Genomic DNA, 1,408 nt, shown 5'->3' with positions numbered 1-1,408 from the left:
TATATATAAACATATAAATATATAAACGAGCTATATAGAGCGAAAATCACAATCTCTATTATTTGTTGAGCATCGACTAATATTGTATGTTGTTTAATTATTGATCGCCGGATCGATCATAAGTACATATATCGATACACGAGTACCTTGCACATACGATAACTAATCAGTTGTTAGGAAACGCAGAAATCTAAAAGATTTATGCTCGAGATATATAGATACTTCGCATTGGAAGATTCAATGTTGTGAAGAATTCAAAAATTTAATGGTGTGATAAGAATTCTACATACATATATAAATTTAAGTACTCGAGCTACCCCACGTCCAAACGTCCGACGATAAAAGAATCGGATAAGCTTAATTAATCCAAACGTCCGTATGAAGAAATACGAATTTATGTGGATTTAGAGAATATAAAGAATTAAATATTTAAAAAGGATACACACAGTAGAGAATACACAATACACACACACGTATGTATTTAAGGAATCAAAATCTCGAATGATAAAACGGTCGGCAAAGCTTTAGCGATCGAATGATATAACGTAGTATAGTACGAATCGAAAGATAATGATATATCAGGCTCTACGGGAAATGGAGCCGCATATAAATATGCATAAGCAATGATTATTGTCTAATTCGAATTGCGAACTTCTCACAAACAATGAATCTTGAGGTGGAATTGATCGCGGGGGTTATCAAAGGCGGTTCACCCCCCGCGCATTTACCGGCACCGAGGCTCGTCAAGATATTTATCGCCAGCGAAAGAGATGGTAAGTCCCAAAAATTTCGAAATTTCAACGAATTTTACTCGCGGTATGAAATATATGTGAGTCCAATATAAAATTTATTATAAGGTGTCTACTTATTTTTTTATCACTAAAAATTACAAAAAAGATATGTGCTGCATATTTTATTAAGATGTTGAATGTATAAATATATATATATATATGTTTATATATTCAATGTCTTAATAAAAAAATATATTCTATATTTATAATATATTTTAAAAACATGTTTTTTTTACAACTTGACTTATCAGCGAATTGCTGACTGTTGAACAATTTTCAAAGAGAATTTTTTAGAAACTCTTTGAGTTGTTTTTTAAAAAATTTACAATTAAATTTTATGAGAATTTCCTGACTTTTTCAGGTAGAAGAGAAATCTTTGAGAATTCCAGATTTTCCATGTTTTTTTTTTAGAAAGTATATATAGACACTCATCTGTATTAAATAAATATCATCATATTGAATAAGATTCAGAGTGTCTCTCAATAACGTTGCAATAAAGTTGTCACATAAACGCGATGCAATATCGGTATAAAGCCTTCCCGGTAGAGAAAGCCCCTCAATAACGTGAAATTAAATTCATTCGATATTTCTGCCGGCTACAGATTTTACGGAAGAGC

At 31.0% G+C, this 1,408-nt stretch overlaps 1 protein-coding gene across 1 annotated transcript in view; it reads left to right on the top strand.

The window, feature by feature from the left end:
• Window positions 1–16: 16 nt before the first annotated feature.
• The window catches only part of LOC115236362 (NACHT domain- and WD repeat-containing protein 1), an 8,790-nt gene continuing 7,398 nt past the window's right edge, over window positions 17–1,408 (top strand). The window contains exons 1-2 of the mRNA XM_029808753.1: window positions 17–773; window positions 1,394–1,402. Of these exons, the coding sequence (XP_029664613.1) occupies window positions 665–773; window positions 1,394–1,402 (118 nt within the window). The 5' untranslated portion in view covers window positions 17–664. The remainder of the gene's footprint in view (window positions 774–1,393; window positions 1,403–1,408) is intronic.

This window comes from Formica exsecta, unplaced genomic scaffold, assembly GCF_003651465.1.
Source record: "Formica exsecta isolate Colony F162 unplaced genomic scaffold, ASM365146v1 scaffold247, whole genome shotgun sequence".
Taxonomy (NCBI): Eukaryota; Metazoa; Arthropoda; class Insecta; order Hymenoptera; family Formicidae; genus Formica; species Formica exsecta.
This window is presented reverse-complemented; position numbering and strand designations above follow the sequence as displayed.